Source organism: Oryctolagus cuniculus, chromosome 12, assembly GCF_051225735.1.
Source record: "Oryctolagus cuniculus isolate XC-2025 breed Fujian yellow rabbit chromosome 12, ASM5122573v1, whole genome shotgun sequence".
NCBI lineage: Eukaryota > Metazoa > Chordata > Mammalia > Lagomorpha > Leporidae > Oryctolagus > Oryctolagus cuniculus.
This window is the reverse complement of record NC_142878.1, coordinates 2,360,492-2,382,421: the sequence shown is the minus strand read 5'-3', so window position 1 is coordinate 2,382,421 and position 21,930 is coordinate 2,360,492. Positions and strand designations below refer to the sequence as shown.

The following is a 21,930-nucleotide window of genomic DNA, read 5'->3' as shown; positions in this document are numbered from 1 at the left end:
ACTGACCCGAGGAACCAGGGCAGAGGCTGCTGGGCTCTGGCAAGGTGCATAAAGGAAGGCCCGCCACTCCCCAGTGTGGCCGTCCTCCGGAAGCCAAGGTGGTTTAACGAGAAACTACGAGCAGACAGGAGTATTGAGATGTGACCTGAGACTGAAGGCAGGGACCCAGGCTTCGTGCCTTCAGAACCTGGGCCGGTCGATTTCCCGAGACAGAAACACTTAGCAGGAAATGCAAGGTGCCCAGCAGTGGCAGGTGCCACGCATCTGTACCTCCCCTCCCCTCTCCGTGTCAGTGACCACGGCCACGCCACCCAGAGCATGATCGCCGGAAGCTTCCACTTACCCAGCATGCCCTTCTTCGCACTGGACAGACACATGTCCTTCTCTGCGCTGGGCAGGGCAAAGCTCACCACAAACACCTCCACCCCGTCGGCCATGAGGGCCAAGCCCAAGACGAAAAAGAGAGTCCACTGGAAGCGCCCGTGGCCGCACTCGTCAATGATGGTCTCGTACTGGTGGGCCAGCTGCTCCTCGTCTTCCATCCTCTCTGCCAGCAGGTCCGCCCGGCCCCGGAGGCTGTCCCCCCTGGCGGGCGCCATCTTGGCCTGCTTGGCCTTGGCGTCATCCGGGTGAGGGATGCCCTGGTACTCGCCCTCGTAGATCTCGTCGTCCTCATCATGGCCCTCGGTGACGTCACTCTGCGCGTCTTCTTCCGGGTTCGACTCGTTGCCGCGGTAGTAGCCCTCGTAGCCGTCCTGGTAACTGGAGCCCTCCATGCCTTGGTTCCAGGACTGCCTGGCCGCCTCGCCAGCTACGTCCCTCGCTCCGTGGTAGAGGTTCGGGCTGTTTCGGTACCCATCATCCATGGCAGGCTTGAAGCGTGGAGTACACGCATGCAACTTCTGGGGTGACCGTCACTCCGGCTCGCTCCCTGTCGTCTGCCACCTCAAGCAGGTCCAGGCAGAGACAACCCACGTGGCCTTGGGCGCCCGAGGCTGCAGGAAGTCTGGTCGGGAGCCCCCGGCGGCCCGGAGGCTGCTCAGAAACGGGCCGGCTGCTTTCCCTGACGAGCGGCCAGGTGCGCTCTGCTGCTGAAGACCCGGCCCTGAGCGGAGAGAGGAGAAAGAGAAGTCTCAGGAGGCTGCATGCCGGCACGCACCCCCAATGACACCCACAGTGCGCACGAGGGAGATCACAGCCGCCGGACCCTGTACTCGGATGGCACGGACGGGGAGGGGGCTGAGGGCCCAGTCAGCACGCTTGGATCTGTCTCAGTTCTGCCCCACGCACGCCTCTTTCTGGGCCTCAGTTTCCCCATCTGCAAAACGAGCGCAGCGGCAGTACTGAACTCGCTGGGTCCCGCACAAGGTGCTCGGAGCCGGGCGTGGCTTGCGGGGCAAACACTTCTCCAGCCTCGCCATCACCGTGACTGTTACCAGTGCTGTCCAGAGCCAAGGCCCTGCGCTTGTCCCAGTCCAAGCCCCGAGATCTGCACCGACCCCCAAGCCCCGTGGACTGAGGCCCCGCCCTGACTGCCTCCCGGAACCTCAGGAACCTCAGGTCTCACGAAGTTGGGGGCCTCCACCCAACGACGCCGGCCGTGGACCCCACAGGTGAGCGAGCCACAGCCTTGCCCCCAGCTCTCGCAACAGGAGAAGAAACCAGGAAAACATCTGCACCTTCGTCTTACAGATGAGAGGGGCTCAGGGGGGCTTAGCAGGGTGACCACGGTCCGGGAGCTGGACCACGTCAGCCGCTCCTTCCAGGCCCCGTGCTCCCCGAATGCTGTGCAGAGGTCACGTGGGAACAACAGAAACACGCAGGGGCGGGTAGCTGAGCCACAGAGCCCTCCCACAGCCCCACCTGCACCTGCTGCCCCAGGGGCCACACACGCTCACCTGCCAGCAAACACAGCCTGCAGCCGCCCCCAGCCGCCCCCAGCACCTGAACACCACTGCCCTCCCCACGTCCAGCACGCTGGTCCTCGCCTCGGCTGCGGGACCCCTCCCCTCTGCACACGGCCGTCCCTGGGCCCGCAGCCACACACCTGCGCCTGACTGCACCTCACTCTCAGCCCTGCACGGACTCCAGCAACGCGAGGTGCTTCCCTGTGGGAGGAGACAGCAGCCGCTCTCAAACACGGGGTGGGCCACAACCACGGGGGCTCGGGGGGCTTCCTGGAGACGCAAATCCCAGACACTGAGCCTGCAGAGTGGGAGGGGCCTGGGAACGCAGCACAGGGAGGGGTCCAGGGGCTGGCACACTGGGAAACAGCTGCAGGAGGGGCCAGTGCTGTGGTGCAGCGGGTAAAGCTGCCGCCTGTGATGCCAGCATCCCACGTGAGCACCGGTTCAAGTCCCAGCGGCTCCACTTCCGACGTAGCTCCCTGCTAATGCACCCGGAAAAGCAGTGGAAGATGGCCCAAGTGTCTGGGCCCCTGCACCCCTGTGGGAGACCCGGATGGAGTTCCAGGCTCCTGGCTTCGACCCGGCCCAGCCTGGTTGTTGTGGCCATCTGGGAAGTGAACCAGCAGATGGAAGATCGATCTCTCTCTCTCTCTCTCTCTCTAACTCTGCCTTTCTAATAATTTTTTTTTTTTTGGCAGGCAGAGTGGACAGTGAGAGAGAGAGACAGAGAGAAAGGTCTTCCTCTGCCGTTGGTTCACCCTCCATAAATCCTTATAGATAAAGAGCCTTAGGGGCCAGCAACAGATTCTTACCAAGGACGACGCCCAGTCCACGTTTCCAGATCTTTCCACGTCCTCAGTAAGTGCACACAGGAGACGGACCTTCTAAATGTGTTTACTGCGTCCACTCAGGGGCCGGGAGGACCAGAAGTCCTGTGTAAACAGCACGAGAGCTGCAGGGGGCCGAGAGGGGAACGCCACGTGCCCAGTCTGCCGTCCCCACGCCAGGGACCCAGGGCCTCCCCAGCTCGCACGAGGGACTGGCGACTCCCAGAGCACCTGGGCCCAGGCTCCCGGCTGGCTTTGCAGAGAACAGCAGATGAATTCCACCAAGGAGCCACCTTGGGGTGGGGGGCGTTGACCCAACATGGCTGCGACCTCATGAGAACAGGGAATTCGGACACAGGACCGACGTGCACAGAGGGAGACAGCGTGAAGATGCCCACGGGCCCCTCTACAAACCAGGGAAGGCCTGAGGCCATCGGCCATGGGCAGACCTGTCATGGAGCCCGCGCTGGCCCAGGACGGCCCAGCCCACTGGCTCCTGTAGGTCGGACTGGCCACCTCCACAACTGAGCAGACTCCAGTGAGGGCCACCCAGTGTGCAGGCCCTGCGAAGGCCCCGGGGAACCGACACACACGGCTCGCCCGAGCTGATGGCCTGAACAGCAGGGACGAGACCACCGCAGAGCACGGGCCGGCCGAGCCCAGGTGAGCATTCCACGCCCACCCCTCCCTCACACATGGAGCCGGCGCCAAAACGGGGCTTCCGTCTGTGTCACTGAGCCAGAGCTGAGGGCTGAGGTGAAGGATGTGCCAGCGCGGGCTCAGAGTCAGGACTGGGCGTGGCCGGCTTGCTGCTCTAGCCCAGTGCTGGGTGCTGCGGAGTGGCAGCGGCTGAGACCCAGGGGAGGAGTCGGGGCGCCGAGCTGGCGGCACAGGCCGGGCTGGCACGGGCCCTGACCCCAGGCTGGGGCTTGTCCGCCGTCCTCAGGAACGGTGTCCGGGAACTCAGAACTTCAGGCCCAGCTGACCCGACCCCCAGGAGGCTGCCCCCATGAGAAAGTCACACTGCAACAGTACAGCGCAGCCCGCGGCAAGAAACGACCACCTTCACCGTGACTGATTCGGCTGTCGCTTGTCCTGGCTGTGCGGCCTGGTGCAGGCTGAGGGCTAAGCGCATCACCTGCTCTCTCTGGTAACTCGCACGGCAACCTGGTGAGGCCCGACTGCTATCCCGCCCAGTGTTCAGAGGACAAGGCTGAGGCTGACGGAGGCAGAGGCGGCCCGGTTCTCAGGCTGCAGGCTCTCCAGGGCACTCTGAGGACAGAGCGTCCCCAGGACCTGCTGAGTCAGCGTCCCACAGGGCGGGGCCGCACGTGGGCAGGAGAGGGCTCCCGGGAGAAGGCAGCCATGGCGGGAGGGCACTGCAGGCCAGAGAACAGGGACAGCCTCTGCTGTGTGTGCAGCCGGTCTGAGAGAGGCGTCGCGGGCCTCACACGGGCTGGAGGCCCTGCTCAGGACGGGGACTGCCTGTGAGCAGGGAGAGCCTGGCAACTGCTCAAGTGCACCAGCAGCCACGCGTGCAAGGGAGGAGCCGAGAAGAGCCCCCACAACCCCAGGGGATGTGCGTCCCGGTTTCTGTGAGGAAACCCAGAGACAAGGAATCCAGGGAGAGGCCTGCATGTGTGCATGTGTGTGTGTGCACGTGTGTGCACACACATGTGAGTGTGTAGGTGTGTAAACATGTGTGGGTGTGTGGTTGAGTGCATCGCATGCATGTGTGGGTGTGCACATGTGTGTGTTCACAAACGTGTAAGGGGTATGTATGCATGTGCACATGTGTGGGCATGTACGCGTGCAAGGACAAACATGAATGTGTGGGCATGTGCACGGTGCGTGTGTGGGTATGTATACATGTGTGCATGTGTGGGTGTGCACATGTGTGTGTTCACAAACGTGTAAGGGGTATGTATGCATGTGTGCATGTGTGGGTGTGCATGTGTTTGCATGCACAAATGTGTGAGTGTGTGGGTGTGTGCACGTGTGCAGGTTCGTGTGTGAGTGTGCACACCTGCGTGCGAAGAGTACAGAGGTGAGGTGTGGCCATGGGCCTGGAAGGAAGGACACGGGGACCCCAGGAGGGCAGGGGCACCTCTCCTGCCAGGTGGGAGGGGAGGACTCCCCGAGGCCATCTCGGCTGCGAGCCCTCCCAGCAGCCCGCAGCCTGCACTGGCCGGTGACTCAGACGAGTGATCCCGTCTGCAGGCTGAGCTGCCTCTCACTGTGGTGGGGACACGCGACAGAGACCTGCTGTCAGGGCTCCCGTGCTCAGTCCTGACTCTACCCCGGCCGAGCGCCTGGGGGCAGCTACCAAGCACTCTGCCCTTGGCGTCCTCAGCTGTGTCCCAGCCGCACTGTGGTCTCACCAAGCGCACACCTGAAGAGGGCGTGGTGCGGTGCCTGGCAAGACATGAGCCATGTGGATCTGAGCTGATTACCACTGTCGTCTGACAGTGCTGAGTCGTCTCACTGAGTGCTGAGTCATCTCACTGAGCACTGACTCATCTGAGTACTGAGTCCTCTCACTGAGTACTGACTCATCTGAGTACTGAGTCCTCTCACTGAGTGCTGAGTCATCTGAGTACTGAGTCCTCTCACTGAGTAGTTGTCTGAGTGCTGAGTCATCTCACTGAGTGCTGATTCATCTCACTGAGTGCTGAGTCGTCTCACTGAGTACTGTTGTCTCACTGAGTGCTGAGTCCTCTCAGTGCTGAGTCATCTCACTGAGTACTGAGTCCTCTCACTGAGTGCTGAGTCATCTCACTGAGTACTGAGTCCTCTCACTGAGTACTGTTGTCTCAGTGCTGAGTCATCTCACTGAGTGCTGAGTCATCTCACTGAGCACTGACTCATCTCAGTACTGAGTCATCTCACTGAGTGCTAAGTCATCTGAGTACTGAGTCCTCTCACTGAGTACTGTTGTCTCACTGAGTGCTGAGTCCTCTCAGTGCTGAGTCATCTCACTGAGCACTGACTTATCTCAGTACTGAGTCCTCTCACTGAGTACTGACTCATCTGAGTACTGAGTCATCTCACTGAGTGCTGACTCATCTCACTGAGTACTGACTCATCTGAGTACTGAGTCCTCTCACTGAGTACTGACTCATCTGAGTACTGAGTCATCTCACTGAGCACTGACTCATCTCAGTACTGAGTCCTCTCACTGAGCACTGACTCATCTGAGTACTGAGTCATCTCACTGAGTGCTGACTCATCTCACTGAGCACTGACTTATCTGAGTACTGAGTCGTCTCACTGAGTACTGACTCATCTGAGTACTGAGTCCTCTCACTGAGTACTGTTGTCTCACTGAGTGCTGAGTCCTCTCAGTGCTGAGTCATCTCACTGAGTGCTGAGTCATCTCACTGAGCACTGACTCATCTCAGTACTGAGTCCTCTCACTGAGTACTGACTCATCTGAGTACTGAGTCATCTCACTGAGTGCTGAGTCGTCTCGCTGAGTACTGAGTCCTCTCACTGAGTACTATTGTCTCACTCAGTGCTGAGTCCTCTCAGTGCTGAGTCGTCTCGCTGAGTGCTGAGTCGTCTTGCTCAGAACTGACAGGTAAAGCAGCCAGAGCCCAGCCTTGCTGCCCCTGAGATCTGGGGCCCACCTGGGCTGTGCTGAGGAACCAAGTAAGAGAAAAGCAAACTGACACTGGATGCTCATGAACACAAGTGCCCCGCGGAAGTGTCCCAGTGTGGGTCTCACGTGTCCTCCTTAGATGCACACAACCTATTTACCTCTGCACCCAGGGTACTTGGATCAAACTCACTGTGCAGGGAACCCCTACACCGAGAACACAGTGAACAGTAGTTGATAATGAAACCCTGCCAATGCTTCCCCAGTGCACGATGCAGAACACCAGGACTTTAATACGCTCACTTCAGAAAAACAAACAGGGGCCCACGCTGTGGCACACTGGGCCAAGCCTCCGCCTGGGGCACCAGCATCCCATACGGGCGCCGGTTCGAGTCCCGACTGCTCCACTTCCCATCCAGCCGTCCCACTTCCGATCCAGCTCTCTGCTGTGGCCTGGGAAAGCGGTAGAAGATGGCCCAAGTCTTTGGGCCCCTGCACCCACGTGGGAGACCCGAAGGAAGCTCCTGGCTCCTGGCTTCAGATCGGCCCAGCTCCAAATGCAGCTATTTTGGGAAGTGAACCAGTAGATGGAAGACCTCTCTCTGTTTCTCCCTCTCTCTGTAACTCTGTCTCTCAAATAAATAAATCTAAGGGAGACAGAGAGGGAGAGAACCCCAGGGGTAGTAAGTGTGGGAGACAGCACATTCCCGTGGTGCTCACGGTGCATACGGTGTGTGCAAGGCCATGCAAAGCCCTGAGCGAGAGGCTGCTTCCTGCCACCGTGAGACATCACACAGAGGCTACAGCAGCCGTGACCAACCCACACACAACAGCAACTGTCGGCCAGCGTGCCATGAACGGGGACCCTCAGACACGGCTGTTGGGAGACCGACTGCAGGTTCCTAAAACATTAAACACACACTAACCAATCACCCACAATTCCACCCTTGGGATCCACCCAAGAGAAAGAAAGGCAGACGCTCACGCAAGAATCCGCACACGCGTGTCGGCAGAAACACTGTGCACAGACGCCCACCCGCCCGCGTGGACTGACCACATCAGTACAGCGGAACGCAAGTGCAGAGGGCGACAGCTGCCGAGACGCGCGGCACCTGGGCAGACACGAGGCAGGCACAGCAGAGCACAGAGCGCGGGACCCATTCATACGAGACGCCAGGCAGGCAAGGCCTAGGACAGAGGCAGAGGAGTGGTGCCTGGGGTCCTGGGTGGCGTGGGTGCAGCACAGGGACTCTGGGAAGAGAAGGCTTCCAGGGCGTTCTGAGTGCTCCTGGGTGCTGCATCTGAAGTGTAGACTCTACTGAGACCCACTTCACACCTAGAGTGTAAGTACTGCTGAGTACTGACTGCTCAGTCACCGTCCTGTCACTGATGCCACCTCACTGTCACAATATCACCGTCCTCACCGTCACTGCTGTCACCATCCCATCACTGCTGAGTCACTGCTCCATCACTGCTGAGTCACTGTCCTGTCATTGCTGAGTCACTGCTGAGTCACCATCCTGTCACTACTGATGTCACCTCACTGTCATGGTATCACTGTCACCGTCACTGCTGAGTCACCACTCTCACCGTCACTGCTGTCACCATCCCATCACTGCTGAGTCACTGCTCTGTCACTGCTGAGTCACAGCTCTGTCACTGCTGAGTCACTGCTCTATCTCTGCTGAGTCACCATCCCATCACTGCTGAGTCACTGCTCTGTCACTGCTGAGTCAATGCTGTCACTGCTGAGTCACCTTCCTGTCACTGCTGAGTCACCTTCTTGTCACTGCTGAGTCACTGCTCTGTCACTGCTGAGTCACCATCCTCACCATCACTGCTGTCACCATCCCATCACTGCTGAGTCACTGCTGTGTCACTGCTGAGTCACCATCCCATCACTGCTGAGTCACCATCCCATCACTGCTGAGTCACTGCTGTCGCTGCTGACAATGGCTCTGGTTTATTAGTGGAGACGTGAGGTAATTCACGTCGTTGTACTGACAGTACCCACAAAATTAAGCGAGTTCACAGCCACGGGAGATGACCATTACGATGCTCACCCACTCGCCCTCCGCGCCTCCGTGTCCGGAACCCGGATTCGTGTCTCTCAGTGTGGAGTTAAAGCCCTGGGGAAGCTCACCGGGGGCTGTTCCACGTGGCTCGTGGGCTCCACTCCAAACCCGCTGAACAGAAGGCGACAGAATCCACCTTCCCAGCAGGCTCCTTGGGCACGTCTCGGGCTCGCTCTAGTCAAGAATCTCTGGCCAAGGCTTCTTGCCCCAGACGGCAGCCGATGGTTCCCTGGTGCCTCCGGGGAAAGCCAGCTGCCAGAGCCCGGGAACCCTGACAGTCCCTGCCACTGAGCCAGGACTTGGCAGCCTGAGGGCTGCTCTGGGGGCAGCGGGAACGAGAGGGACACTGGGGACAGCCGGGGACTCGGCAGCCAGGCATCAACAGTGGCCCCCAGAATCACGATGGGAGCCCGACAAGGACTGGCGACGGCGACTCCCAGCCCCACCTGGATTTGATTCCTCTGAGGAGGAAGTTGGAGGCCTGCGGTTAGTGTGCCGACGTGGGTTCCGGCCGCACCTGTTTGCAGACCCCAGCTCCGGCACCACGCCGGCGCTGAGCCTCCAGCTTCGGTTGCTTCAGCAGGGGGAGGGGAAGGGGACACGGGTTCCCACTCCTTGGGTTACTGTAAAGTTAAATGAGCTAATGTCCTCACAAAGCCACAGATGATGCCTGTCACCAAGAAGGGGCTCGGGGAGAGTCACTGCCCTTCCAGCCTCACTCACGCAGCCACGCCTTCCCGCGCGCCGTCTTCTACAGCAGTGCACGGCCAGCCGCGAGGTCGGCCTCGCCCCGGAGCAGCAGATCTCGGGAAGCCCTCTGCACTGCCGCCGCTGCTCTGGCAGCCCTGCCCCAAGCCCCGCCCCCTTCTCCACCGGTCCCCATCCTGCCTGCTGCCTCCCTGGAGACCCCGACGGAGCCCACAGCCTGGGAGTCGCCCCGGGGTTCTGGCCCCAGATGACGGAGACCCACGGCGCTTGTTCCCCGCAGTGGAAGACGCCCCCTGCAGGGAGCCTGACACAACTTCAGGAGGGGGTCGGCAGTGGCTCCCGCAGAGAAAAGCGACCACGCCCCCAGTGTTCTTCCAGTCCCTCTGACTGCCCCAAGTCTCCCTGGGGGCCGCTCGGCTCCACGCGTCCTGGCTGACCTGCAAGGGTCGGCTCGCGCCTTCACAGCTCCTCAATCTCACCGCCACGCTGCTTTCCCCGTGCCGGTTCTGCAGCCACCTGTGTGTGCAGGAGGGACCCGGTTTCTTTCCTAAATAAATGCATCTGATTAATAAGAGTGTTGGATTTTTTTTAGTAAGTAAGTAAATAAAAAGACCACAGGAAGTGGTGGTTGACCTTTGCCAGGCACACGGTGAAAATCTGGCCTCTGGCTGTTTGGCCAGCGCCACCCCGGCAGGAAGTGCACCTTCCAGGTAGCCGCAAGAGCACCTGTGAGCCGAGCACGTCACGTGTTCATGCCTTGCTGGGCAGCACCAGGAGGTGGACACCGCTACCCTTCTCTTCCATGGAAGAGACAGCCAAGGCTCAGAGAGCTTCAGCCGCTTGCCAAGGTCACACAGCTGGTCAAGGTCACACAGGAAGTAAGTTCCCGAGCAGAGTTCACAGCCTCCTCCATCCCCGGCTCCCCCCTACTGTGTCTGCAGCTCCCACTGCCACGAGGGTCCCCCCAGAAACAAGGCCATCTGGAGGGGAACCACAGGTGCAGGGGAGCACTGGCCACCACAGCAGGGAGCTCAGTGCCCTCAGCCCGGGACCTCGGCTCCCTCTCTCCTCTGGCAGGACACTACCTGGCCACGAAGGACGCCCAGCAGACAGCACGGGCTGTAAGGGACCCCTGGACACCCCAGGCACACCTGCGTCCCACACGGCCTCTAAGGTGGACAGAGCGTTACCCGACCCCAGCAAGCTTGCGAGCTGTCAGGCTGCAGAGTGAAGGGACTCGCAGGGCAGAGACCAGCAGGGCAGGGAGGGACCTGGGGGGGGGGGGGGAGCGGCAGACACGGGTCCCGGGGAAGGTGGGGCCAGGCTGGTCTTCTTGAGTGACACAGAGGTCAGGTGGGGCCAGGCTGGTCTTCTTGAGTGACACAGAGGTCAGTTAAGGGACACCACGATGCTGGAGTGGCCGGCCAGGACAGCACGCTGCCCGGGTGGCGCCGCTCCTGGGTTTGCTTTCTGAGAAGCAAAGCGTCTTTGGAGAGAAACGGAAGAGCTTCTGACGCGGGCTCTCTGCGGCTTCACCCGACCTGGAGGCGCAGAGCACGTGGCAGGACTGGCCCGAGCTGGCTGCTCACCGGCCGCACTGCCGTGCACGTGGCACGAGGGGGCTGTCCTCACCTGCTGGGTGCCCGGGACGCCTGCTTTCATCGCAAAACGGCCGGCTCACAGGCAGCTCTCCTGGCTGAAGGCTTCGCTGAAAAGTAGCAGCCAGAGAGCTCCAACCCAGCCGGGAAGGACCCTGCAGGCCGCCCCGGCCGGCACCAGCGCGCCTGCGGGAACCCAGCCCTGGCTCCCGCTCCTGCGCGAACCCAGCCCTGGCTTCCCGCTCCTGCGCCGCAGGCTCTGCCTGCCGAGAGAAGCAAGGTCTGGACGCAGCCCCGCTCCCTCCACCTCTCACCCGGGCCTCCCCGAGGCCATCGGCCCTCCACCTGCCCCAGGAGCATCCAACCACCGTCCCTGCTCTGGCCCTGTCGTCCTTGCTGGACGGCACCCGCGCCAGCTCTGGCTTCCTCCGCTCCCTTCCTGGCAGCCCTCACACCACAGGCTTAGAGGGCTCACCGGTGCTGCGGCCGTGCTGGGGACCCTGGGACTGGGCAAGCCCTGCTTCACGGAGCCGGGACGTGAGCACGAATCTTACTAAGCCTAGGAACACTGGGCTCCCCCACCACCTTGCTTGGAACCTTCGGGTGTAAAAGGAGTCGCCCAGATGGGCTGCCCCGGTGAGGGCACCGGCTGAAAACCTGGCTCTTCCCACGGACCAGGGCCGTGCGGGCTGTGGAGGGGGAGGAATCCTGGGACCGGGCCCCGCCACAGTGAGCTGGGTGTGGGGGGAGGGGACTCCAGAACCTTCCCAGATCAGCCCAAGCACAGGTCCGAGTGCGGCTAAGGCCCCTGCCTCGCCTCCTACCTGTCCTGCTCCGATCTCGGCTCCTCTGCATTTTTCCCTGAGACTGACGCTCCCTGCTACATCCCACCATGCACTCACCAGCCCTGGGGAGCCCTGTCCCTGGGTGGCCGGGTGAGCACCTGTGGGCTCGGGCCTGTCCACCCGCTCCTGCTTGGGCGGGGCTCCGGGCCCCTGCAGCCGGCAGCTCTCCTGGCCTTGAGAATCCTCATTCATGGGAGGGAAGCCACTGGAAGAGGCCTCATGGCCTTCCCCCAGTCTCACACATTTCCCTGAAACAATCACTCACGCGCCCGTCCCCACCCGACGGCCCTCCCTGCCCGACACCCCACTCTCCAGGGCCCGGCTTCTCTGTAATGAAGCCCCCTTCTCGCCATCCCCGGCCCTAATTCAGCTGTGGCAGTGGGCAACGGTGGTGACTGGGAAGCAAACACCTAGCTCCGCGCCCAGGAGGGCAGAGATGCTCGGGGAGCACCCAGTGCATGTCGGGAGCCTCCCTGTGCCACTCCCACCCATGCTCCGTAAGAAAGAGGGTTCAGGCCCTGAGAGCTCAAGGAGCCAGGAGGTGTGACCGAGGCCACGAGCCTGGAGACAGGCAGAGCTGGATTCAAACCCAGGTCTACACTCGCTGCCTCTAGCAATCTAGGGACTCGGCCACACCCTTACAGAGGCCGATCCACTGGCCACTGGGAGGCAGAGTTCTCAGCACACAGCTCAGGTGAGCCGTCGGTGTGTGGCCAGGGATGGTTTCACAGGAGGCTGGCATCTCCAGGGAGCTCAGCCACAGCCCCGCCCAGCAGCCCTGCCCAGTGTCCTGGGGAGCTCACGGGTCCCCACCCCAGGCAGCAGGCGTGGCCCAGGTGGGCTCATGATGGGCAGGCAGCTCCAACAGAAAAGCAAACACCAGGGAGAACTCCCGCCCGGCTGAGGCCAGTGTAGGGACCCCAGACAGCAGCCTCCCTGAGGCCACACTGGGCACTGCAAGGGACCCTAACATCGCTGCCCAGAGCCGCGGGCAGAGAAGGCCAGGCGGCGCGAGGGAGCCGCTGGGCTGGCCACGGAGGAACACCGTGTTTTTAAAGAGGCATCTCATGGCCTCCGGTTCCTAAGCGGCCTTGTCTGGCGGGCTGCCGTGCTCGGGGAGGGAAAGACGACTCTGGAGAGGACTGGCAGGAATGTTTCCGTCGGCTCCTCCACCGCTCCCGGAAGCAGATGGCGCATCCCCGCGGACACTCCCACGCCAGCCCTCCCCCGGGGCCACCCGCTGAGCTGCCTGCTGCTGTCCTCGGGAGCCTGGAGACTGATACGCGTCACCTTGCTGTGCCTGTGAGTGCGAGGCTGTCATTGGCACAGCGACCTTGAGCACCTGTCACCCCGGAAACCAGCACCGCCGTGCTGCTCTTGCTCGCCGTCATCTCCACGCAGCGCTGACCCCACCGCAGCCCCGGGAGGAGAGGGGCACTGGCCCGCCACCGTGCACACGGTGCAGGCGCAGGTGCAGTGGACATGGGAGTTCAGAGACACGGGCGGGGCCTGCTGTCTCGGCTCAGACACCACAAGTTCGCTCTCCTGGGGAGTCCCCAGCAGCCCCCTCTAGGCCCCCGACCCTGGACACGCCGCTGATGGGGGTGGGGTTCCAGAAATACCACCCCAAAACAGCGCACCAAGGACACGGAGGGAACAGCAGATCCCGGGAGGGCTCCCTGCCCCCTGCCTCTTCTTCCCGACACAGGCTGAGAGCTGCAGGAAGCTCGGGCTCCCTCCCTTCTCCCCAAGACCCTCCTGGGAGACCTTGCTTCTCTGGGTGGTCCCAGCCTGTGCCTGGTGCAGAGACATCTCACAGCCAGGACGCGTCTAAACGAGGGGCCCTGGCATCAGGACATCCGCCCTGCAAGCTGCACTGAGAGAGTGCTCGGGGGACCCGCCCCGCCTCTGGACGCCCCTGACTTCCGTGTGCGGTTACGTAACTAGGACGTGGTCAGGGCGACAGCAGGTACCCGGTGTACACGTGTGTCCCATGAGCGCACTGCTGACAGCCAGGTGCCCGGCGTCAAGCTCAGCGCCACACCGCGTCCACTTCCCTTCCGTCCTGGAGCGGGGGAGCCGTTGGCACTCGCCCCACGGGAGGCGGAGGCCTCGCTGAGTGGCCCCACGGGAGGTGCCTGTATCAGTGCCCCCGTGCAGGAAGCGCCACCACTGCCCTGAAAACCAGACGAGGCCCCCAGCTGGCGGGAAACGAGACCCGTGCAGACCAGGACAGGGAGCCGCTGACCTGGAAGATTTGCTTCCCAGAGGTGAAACCTGAGCTTGAGTCTGAAGGCAGAGAGGAGGCAGCCAGACGGAGGAGGCAGTGGAGAGGGTGGGGGAAGGTTCCAGACAGCGGGAACAGGACGTCCACTCTGGGAGAACACAGCCAATATGTGGCAAAAGCAAACACAGAAGGTTGTCCTGCGACAGCTGTCAATCCTTGGCCCTGACACTGCGGGAGTCACGGTATGGCCATGTGACCCTCGCACGCACCTGTCCTTGCTGAGCAGGACCTGGGCGGCCGGCACTGCCCATGACCCCGTGATGCCTGTGCAGGGCAGCTGTCGCTCGGCAACCGCAGCAGACACCCCTACCATCTCCCTTCTGATGCCCAGCAAGTGTGCCCACACAGAGGGCAACGGGGGCACAGCGTTCGCCCTCCTCCAACGCAGCTGCACCAGGCTCCAGGCCGCGTGGCCCCGCTGAGCCGTCTCTGGCTGTCCTTGAAGGTTCTGCTGGACAAACAGCATCTCGGGATCCGAAGCTTGATTTCGGCAGAGCAGCTCTGTCGTGGCAGTGACACGGCCCGAAACGCCAGGCAGAGCGCAAAGCCTGCCCCTCCCGGCGAGCAGCCGCAGCTGCCGTCGGAACGGCTTGCGAACCCCGCGGGGTCAGAGCGCGCCCTGGACTGCGCATCGCGCTGCAGGTGCGTGACGTGGAGTCTTAGCCAGCGGCAGCAGATGCACAAAGCCTCTGCCGCCAGCCTTCCCCGGCACAGCCTCGGCCTGCAGCCCAGCTCGGGTGGCCCCCGAGGGACGCCCACCGAGCCTTGGGGCTGGCAGCCTTCCGGGGTTGGGAAGAGGGTTGAGAGTGTCACCCAAAGGTCATGAGGAGGCGTGGCCCTGTGGAGGTCACTGCTGGACTGTGGCCCTCAGTCACAGGGGGGACCTCCAGAGGGGCTGGTGGGAGGTCACCGGGGCCCTGCCTGGGAAGGGACCCATGCTGTTCTCGGCAGCCATGGTGAGTTCTCCCCAGAGGGCATCGCACAGCCAGCCTGGCCCCGGCTCTCTCACCTGGAGTGGTAAACCCTCCCCAACGTGGGCTCAGAGCGATGACGCCCAGCAGAGGCCACACACACAAGGCTGCCCGTGTCGCACCTCCAGCCTCCAACTGTGAGCTCCGTAAGCCTCTCTTCTCCGAAGGTCCCGGCCTGGGGGACTGTGTCGCAGTGCCAGGAAGTGGACAAATCTGCGACACCGCCCGGCAGTGACGCGTGCAACGTCGCTTCCCCCTCCTCACACGGGCCTGAAAGCAGCAGCCTTCAGCCCAGAACATCCTGCCAAGCCCCTGCCCCAAAGCCCATTCCAGAAACTTCCACCAGACCTCTGTCCCACCTGAGCTTACCCTCCACTCCCCCGGCACCCCAGTCCCTTGACGGCTCCCCTCAGCTCCCACTGCCCATGTCCTGCTCCAACCCTATCAGAAACGCCACGCCCAGAACCGCCCACAGCTGGGATTCTCCAAAGATGTGCTCAGCCCCAGGAGGCTGACGATCCCAGCATCTGCTGTGGCAGTAGCAGGAGGGGACCGAGGAGTAGGGAGACCAAACCCCACCATCTCCACCAAGACCTGGCCCCTGACCGTGTGGACCCAGAGCCGGGCGGCCCAGCCTGCACCTGCCCCTGGAAACCTCAGGGCCACCCACACCCTGCCCCAGGGAGCGATGGGGCAGTAACTGTCAGATCATCTCCCAGAAACCCTGCCCCTAAGGTGTGTTGAGGCTCACCCTGGGGTGCTTGCATGGTTAGACCAAGTGGTAGATAAGACAGAAAATGCACCTTAATGCTTCCGAGTGTGCCGTCTCACACTGCATGCCTGGCCGGGGAGCAGCCCCAGGGCTCTCGGCCCCCGCTGCTGAGCCCTCCTGAAACCCAGTCTGGGTGGGCCAAGGTTACACGGACACACGATCCTGGAGTCCTGCCGCCGTTCCCTCTGGGCTCCCCTTACAGGCCAGGGTCCCCCCATCGTGTGTGCCCAGGCCTGGTTGAGGGACACGTCCTGCACTTCACCTGCAGAGGTGCTGGTACGAACATCACGCTCCATCCCAACACATGTGCTCCCTCCCCCCAGCAACCACACAGCTGGACACGCATGCACACAGATGACGAGCAGAGGAAAGGCGCTGAGCAAACCCGTTCAGCGTCAGAGGTAGTGCCTTGTTGAAAGGGGCCTGAGTGCAGCGTTTCCCCCTGAACTTGTGGTCTGTTGTGAGACATTTCAAATGCAGAAGTGGGTGGGGCTGGTGCTGTGGGACAGTGGGTTAAGCAGCTGCCTGCAACACTCGCATCTTATACGAGCACGGGTTCAAGTCCCGGCTGCTCCACTTCCCATCCACCTCCCTGCTAACGCATTTGGGAAAGCAGCGGAGGATGGCCCGAGTGCTTGGGCCCCTGCACCCATGTGGAAGACCAGGACGGAGTTCCTGGTTTCAGCCTGGCCCAGTCCTGGCCGTTGCAGCTATCTGAGGAATGAACCAGTAAATGGAACGTGTGTGTGCATGTGTGTGTGTGTGTGTGTGTGTGTAACTGCCTTTCAAATACAATAAATAAATCTGCTTTGAAGAATCCTCATCTCCACGCAGATCTTTACTGCCTTCTCACCTCCAAGACAAAGGAAACACCGCAGACAAAGCTCACGCCCTGGAAGGCCCCTTCTACCCTGTTCCTGGATTTTACATTTTCCGTGGATTTTCCTGCCCCACCCCCGCCAAGTATGTTTCGCCTGCCTTTAAACCTGACATAAGCAGCGCCATGGATGGAGTGTGTTCCCTGCAAGCCCTTGGCTGCGTCTTGGGCCCCAGTGTGGTGACGCTGGGGGACCATGACCTCTGACCAGGTGGGGCCCAGGGGACGGACAGGCAGGCATTAGGGTCACTGAGGGCGCTGTCCTGGCAGGGGGTCGAGTGGGTCTCCCGGGACCCAGGAGAGTCCTGCAGGCTGAGTGGCTCCAATCCTGCGTGGACACTGTGACCCCGTGTGCGGTGGCCCCCGCGCCCCGGGAGCTGAGGCCCTGTTCTCTGCATCCCTTCATCCCCACACCCTGCCCCAGACTCGGCAGAGTGAAAGAGCGCTTCCCAAACAGGCCAAAGGAGCTCTCTGTCCATGACTGATTTCCAGCAGAAAGAACAGAATTTGGGGGTCCTGACCTCTGTCTGAACTATCAATTTGTTCCTGAGCCCAGAGTCGCTGAGCAGTGGACCTCTGAGAAGTGATTCGGACCACAGACTCCAGCCCCCTGGCGTGGGTGCTCCCCCACCTGCAGGACGTGTTGAAGAGATCGGCACTTTCTGTCCATCTGTCCTAGGACGGCAGAACCTGGCCCTCCGGGGGTCCCCCGATTCGAAGCCAGGCAGCCACAAGGACAGCGCAGGACAGGCAACCGGGCAGCAACGCTTCCCTGGACGTGTGACCCAGGGCCCTGCGGAAGGTCCTCAGAGAACAGACAGGAAGACCAGTCTACTGTGGTACAGACCATCTGGGAACCCACGCACGTGGAGGGCCTTCAGAACCAGAAAATGTGTATCATGAAAAAACTGCACAGATTTCAAACTTTTTTGCAGCAAAATAAACGTATCTGCCGATTGCATCTTCCAGGAACTCTGCACAGAGCCGTGGAAGGTCAGACCCAGGCAGAGCCCGAGCCGCACTTCCGTCTTGCTGGCCCACACCCAGGCAGGGTGGGTGACCCCGCTCTCCACATGCTGGAGCTGAGGGCATGGAACTGGGCCAAGCCCCCCCGGAAGTTCACGGATCGGCCGCTCGCCCTGGAGCCCCGGCCCCGCGGCTGAGGTTGAACCGCGCTGCAGTGACAGAAGCCAGGTGCGGCTGTGCCGCATCCTCAAAGCAGCTTCAGGGCCGGCTGCTTGTTCCAGTCCTGGTGACAACCCTGCCAGGCCACGTCCACTCGTCTCCCCGTGTGCTGGGCAGGCGGCTGTGGGTCAAAGAACCCATGGGTCAGGATCTGTGGCCAGGAAGTGCTGCGTCAATCGGGAGAGTTAAAACAAATACCCAAACGTCAGTGACGTCATCAAACAAATGCACATCTCTCCCACACACTGGGTGTGTCCACCGTGAGTCTCCCATGGCCAGCTCCACGCCATCTGCACGCTGAGACCCCAGCCAGCAGCACAGAAGCAGCCTTGGCCTCCAACACTGCCAGTCACCACACAGAGGACCACAGAGTGGCAGGAGTGTGCTGCCTTGAAGCCACGGCCACCCGGACACAGGCCACTGACACGCACACCTCTGTGGTCAAAGCTGATCACAAAGCCTGGGGCAGATGAGCCACCTCCGTGATCTACCCACAGAGAAGCGTACAGCCCGGAGGATGGGTGGCGTCAGGGCCTGAACCCAAAGACCCTGCCTCCCTCCACGGCAGTGAGCTTTTCCAAGGAGAGCAATCCCCGCTCTGTGCCCGCAACTCCAGTGGCTCCTGGGGGATAACTCCTTGTCCGAGTTCTCCAGAGCCCTAAGCTGCTTCGACAGAATTTCTGAATTCATCAATAATTCATTTCTAGAATTTTCCAGAACATTCTAGAGACAGGACCAGTTAGACCAGTTAAGTGAAACCTATGTGTATCTCTGGCTTTGCAAATGCACTCCCGGGCACTTACTCAAGAAGAGGGCGTGCCCACGTCCACCCAAGCCGCCGACAGGGAGGCTCACAGGTAGCATTGCTCAGATTTGCTGCCAGCTGCCCACAGCACAATTCCAACTTCATCAAAAAGGATGGGGAGGCTCGTAAGGCCCGAGTTTTGGGTGGGCTGCGTCCAGGTCACCCCTTTGCCAGGCAGAGCTGAGGGACAGCCCGGATCTCATGCTGCGGCCATCACTCTGTCCCCCACCCCCTCGTCAGTGAGCTAGAGCCCCCGCCCCTGCTCCACTGCCCATCCTGCGTTTCTGCTGAACCGAAACTCTGCTCCTTTAAATCGAAGCTGCCCTTGGTGATGCCAGCGGTGTTGCCTAAACAGCTCTGCCCTGCGCTGGCCGGTGCCCTGGGACAGGGTCTCCTGGCTCACACAGGCACGGAGGAGCATCCCACGGCCCCCACGACACCCACACTGCCACCACAGAAGGAGGAGCAGTCTAACGGCCCCACGGCACCAGCGCGGGTTTGATGCCCCGACACCGCAGGGTGGGGCACACGTCTCTCCTCTGCACCACGGCTGGGCTGAGACGAGACGCGTGTCCCCATCACCCACACCTTTTCCAGGGGCCACTCTTGCGTCACTGGACAAGCTCTTCCCGCGAGAGGCAGCCCTGCCGCTCAGGTAGACAGCAGATGTGGAAGCTCCTGGCACTCGGGCTGGCACAGGGTCCCGAGCCCGGCTCGCATCTCTGCACGAGGGGATCTCAGCATCACCCAGGGTGGTCCCTGCTCACACATGGGCCCGGCCAGGGGCGTCTCCATCTGCTCCAACAAAGGTCAGGAGGCACAGGCGGTCTGGCCCCCCCAGGGGTTCACTGGCTCCCGCAGCTTCACTCCTTGTGTTGTAATGTACACTTTGGGCAGCATCAGGGCTGAGGGAACTCACTGCTGCTTCCCTGGTTCTCAATAGCCCACAGGCTCCCTGAGCCACCGTGCTGCCCCTCACCACCTGCCAGGGTGCCCTCCCCACATGGGTGCCCACCCCTGCCGTGCAGAGGCTCCTCCAGCCCTGGCTCTGGGCTCGCTGCTTCCGCTTCATGGGGGGACAGGGAAGCGAGGACCCCTGGCCCACGCAGCCAGCAGCCTGGAGATGCCTTGTACAGCAGGGTGGGTGTCCCCTGCCCAGGCCTGGGGCGGCACAGCAGGTGCCCGGCAGGCAGCACAGCTCCCGTACAGCCAGGAGTCGAGTGCCAGCCCCACGGCAGCTGCCGAGAGCTGCAAAGCTCTGGGACTGCAGAACACGGGGGAAAGCAAGCTGACGCCCTGACCCCGCCACTGTCTGCTCTCCCTTCTCTTCCCCGTCTTTCCGGAAAGGAAAGAATTTTGTCACAAATGTTAAAACCAGATCACAGCCGGCGCCGTGGCTCAATAGGCTAATCCTCCACCTTGCGGCGCCGGCACACCGGGTTCTAGTCCCGGTTGGGGCGCCGGATTCTGTCCCGGTTGCCCCTCTTCCAGGCCAGCTCTCTGCTATGGCCAGGGAGTGCAGTGGAGGATGGCCCAGGTGCTTGGGCCCTGCACCCCATGGGAGACCAGGAAAAGCACCTGGATCCTGGCTCCTGCCATCGGATCAGCACGGTGCGCCGGCTGCAGCGGCGGCCATTGGAGGGTGAACCAACGGCAAAGGAAGACCTTTCTCTCTCTGTCTCTCTCTCTCACTGTCCACTCTGCCTGTCAAAAATAAAAAAAAATAAAAATAAAAAAAAAAAAAAAACCAGATCACGGCAGCTCGGAGATTATTCTATTGATAAACACGACGGCAACATGGTATTTTCTCCTCCACGGCGCCACTCATGCCCCTTGCGAAACACGCACCGATGTCATCACAGTTCACAGAAGAGGATGTGGGAGCTCATGGGGGCCAAAGGTCACGTCCAAGCCTGACCTCAACCTACAAACGCTGCCTCGTGTTTCAAAAGGCTATAGGGAGGAAGAGGAGGCACAGCAGGCCTGGAACGTCACGTAGGCCAGGCTGCCAACACCATGTGAGAGGAAATGGAAAGTGTCTGCCATTGTTCCAGAACTCAGAGGTTTCTAGAAAAAGGCTCACTTTGAAAAACCCTTGGGAGCAGCGCTGTGGCATCGCATGTTAAAGCCACCGCCTGCAGTGCCAGCATCCCACATGGGTGTCAGTTTAAGTTCCAGCTGCCCCACTTCCAATCCAGCTCCCTGCTAATGTGCCTGGGAGGGTAGTGGAAGACAGCCCAGGTGCTTGGGCCCCTGCACCCACATGGGAGGTCCAGAAGGAGCTCCTGGCTCCTGGCTTCGGATCAGCACAGCTCCAGCCTTGCAGCCATTTGGAGAGTGAACAGTGGATGGAAGACCTCTCTCTCTCTCTCTGCCTCTGCCTTTGCCTCTCTGTAACCCTGCATTTCAAACAAATAAATAAGTCGAAGGAAAGAAAGAAGGAAGGAAGTGTTGCTCCCCCTCTTCGTGGAGGAACGACACAGGACCCTGCGCTGTTCTTTGGTCTGCTCGGCCCTCCCCGGGTTTGCTGCTGGTTCTTCCCGGGTTGGCTACCTTCCCTTCCACCTCCGTGGAAGGGCGGTTCCCCCTAGCCACTTTCCCCACTTCCGCGGGGGAGCGGCACACTGCCGGCCGGCTCTCTCGGGGGCTGCACAGGTGTTCCTTCAGATAGATGTTCCCCTTAGATGTTCCTGGTGCATGTTGTCTCTCTCCTCCTTTATAGTCCTCTTCCACCAATCCCAACTCTGCTACCCACACGCCGAGTACGCTGCTCTCCTCCAATCAGGAGCAGCTCCTACAGCTTGTCAAGTTGGTGAGAGGCAGCTGGGTAGAAGCTGTTTACTCCTCTCCCAGCGCCATATTGTGGGAGAGCAGATGCATAGAATAAGTCTTAATTCCAGTAACAGTCTAGTCCGAGTTGCTCCCAGTTGCTCCCCACAGGAAGGACCTTTTTTAGGAACTGGTGCTGCAGTATAGTGGGTTAAGCCGCCACTTGTGACACCAGCATCTCATATGGGCATGAGTTCGAGTCCCAGCTGCTCCACTTCCAATCCAGCCCTCTGCTAATGCACCTGGGAAACCAGCAGAAAATGGACCAAGTGCTTGGGCCCCTGCATACACAGTGGGAGACCTGGAAGAAGCTCCTGGCTCCTGACTTCAGATTGGCCCAGCTCTAGCTGTTGTGGTCATTTGAGGAGTGAACCAGCAGATGGAAGATCTCTCTCTCTCCCTCTCTCTTTCTGTCTCTCCCTCTCTTTACCACCTTATCTTTCAAATAAATAAATCTTTACCAAAAATATGTATGGAAAATTAGAGCTAAAGATCGACACTAAGAAAACGGTGGGCAGGAGAGGACCAGACCCACAGGTGCTGGGGGCATCAGAACGCATTTCCCTTGGTGGAAGCGCTGGAACGCTGAGTGTGATTAGAATAGTCTAAGGCAACCGCCAGAAAAACAAAACCATAAAATCTGCAA

General features: G+C 61.0%; 1 protein-coding gene across 1 annotated transcript in view; it reads right to left on the bottom strand.

The window, feature by feature from the left end:
- The window catches only part of SV2B (synaptic vesicle glycoprotein 2B), a 122,159-nt gene that overhangs the window by 48,927 nt on the left and 51,302 nt on the right, over positions 1-21,930 (bottom strand). Inside the window, exon 2 of the mRNA XM_051835196.3 lies at positions 344-1,105. Within this exon, the coding sequence (XP_051691156.3) occupies positions 344-866 (523 nt within the window). The 5' untranslated portion in view covers positions 867-1,105. The remainder of the gene's footprint in view (positions 1-343; positions 1,106-21,930) is intronic.